Genomic DNA, 1,622 nt, shown 5'->3' with positions numbered 1-1,622 from the left:
AAGATGAATCATCTGACAGCTCGTCATCGGACAGAAGATGCAAAGTGTGTGCAAAGACTTTTGAAACTGAAGCGGCCTTAAACACTCACATGAGAACACATGGCATGGCCTTCATTAAGTCAAAAAGAATGAGCTCAGCTGAAAAGTGATCAGAGTGTTTGGGACGCAGAAATCCCTCTCCACATTGGAATACTAATGACACTTTTGCTACAGAAAGTCCAAGGTATAATAGTGTTAACAGTACTGTTCAGGCTGTTGCAATATATTCTGCATAAAAGCATCCCCTTCCTTCACCTCATTGTCTATATCCTCAAAACCATCGGAGCAGTATTTGAGTTGAAAAGAGTTTGTATATATTTAAACTAATAACTTTTATACTCTTTGTTATGTGTTTGTATTGGTATCTAGTGGAAAATTTGGGTTTTTCTGTTTCGTTTATGTTTTTTTTTCAAGTAAGTTTCTTTAAAACAGAGTTCTGGATGCTGGGGCAGTTCCTTAGGTTCTCTTCAACTCTTTCTTATTGGGATGCTTCTGAAAGGAAGCGTAGCTAATGGAAGCGCATCCGAAGGCGGCGCTTGGAGGGGAGCAGGGAGGGGAGCAAGCTACCGGGAGATTTTAAATTCCAAGAACTTGTGCTTCTAAATGTCTAAGGAAGCTTTTAAACTTTCTCTTAAAAATATATATATTAAAAAAGAAAATAGTTGGTAGTACCACTGCGTCTGTACATGCAGTGCTGGTTTTAGGTGGCAACACCAGAACAGGTGCAGACCCCCTAGAATGATCGAGTACTTTTGGAAAGTATAATTGCACAACTCTCTCTATCATGAAGGGATTTTTTTAGGCCATCAGGTGCTTGTGATCAAAGCTCAACGTGTTACAAAAGGGCTGGGCTGCTCTGGGTCTAACAAATAAGGTGTAATTAGAGGAATAGGTTTATACTGATGATGTTTTTTGTCATGTAATTTATTAAACATGCTATAGACGCGAGTACACAGCATTATGTATTTTCCTTTATTGCTGGTTATTGAACGACAATAGTTAACCCTTGCTGCAGGGGTTGGTATGCTCATGCCAAATGTTCTGGTGCTCGGTGTTGCGTACAGCCACAACTGTCGAGAAGCTGACACACCAGCCTGTGCGGGTGTAACTGGGGCGTTCGGCTTTAGCACAGACCGATGGAGCTGGTTCGGCCATTTCAGACGTGTGTTGTGTCACAAAGTGCAAAAGGTACCATACTGTCCCTTTCGTATATAGTTCTCTGTGAGAGTTATATTTTTGGTTTGGTTTTGCATTTTATACCTTGTATGTATCCCTAAAAAAGAATTTTGTACTTTTTTTTAAAACAAATTGTGTATATATAGATAGCTGCATGAGATACAGTAGTAATCGTTTGGTTCCTTAAAGTCTTGCTGCTGTCAGATGTTACTATACACTATGTCCATTACAGCTGTATTAAACACATTTCATATGTAAATAAATGTGGAGCATTTTGCCCCTAAAGATTCGTGAGATTCGGTTATTTATCATTAAATTTTGACAGTTTTAAAAATGGAAGTGTTTGAAAGAATATGGATCCTTCTCGGCCACCTCTGTAGAACTTCCTAATCGCTCTGGAAGGCGTG

At 39.3% G+C, this 1,622-nt stretch overlaps 1 protein-coding gene across 1 annotated transcript in view; it reads left to right on the top strand.

Annotated features, from left to right (window-relative positions):
* ZNF532 (zinc finger protein 532) overlaps window positions 1-1,318 on the top strand; it is a 35,862-nt gene extending 34,544 nt beyond the window's left edge. Inside the window, 1 exon segment of the mRNA XM_009637393.2 lies at window positions 1-1,318. This exon segment is cut by the window's left edge and continues 12 nt beyond it. Within this exon segment, the coding sequence (XP_009635688.2) occupies window positions 1-149 (149 nt within the window). The 3' untranslated portion in view covers window positions 150-1,318.
* The last annotated feature ends 304 nt before the right edge of the window (window positions 1,319-1,622 follow it).

This window comes from Egretta garzetta, unplaced genomic scaffold (assembly GCF_000687185.1).
Source record: "Egretta garzetta isolate BGI_Z169 unplaced genomic scaffold, ASM68718v1 scaffold384, whole genome shotgun sequence".
In the NCBI taxonomy this organism is placed as follows: domain Eukaryota; kingdom Metazoa; phylum Chordata; class Aves; order Pelecaniformes; family Ardeidae; genus Egretta; species Egretta garzetta.
The sequence above is the reverse complement of the archived record's forward strand: the minus strand, read 5'-3'. Positions and strand labels throughout refer to the sequence as shown.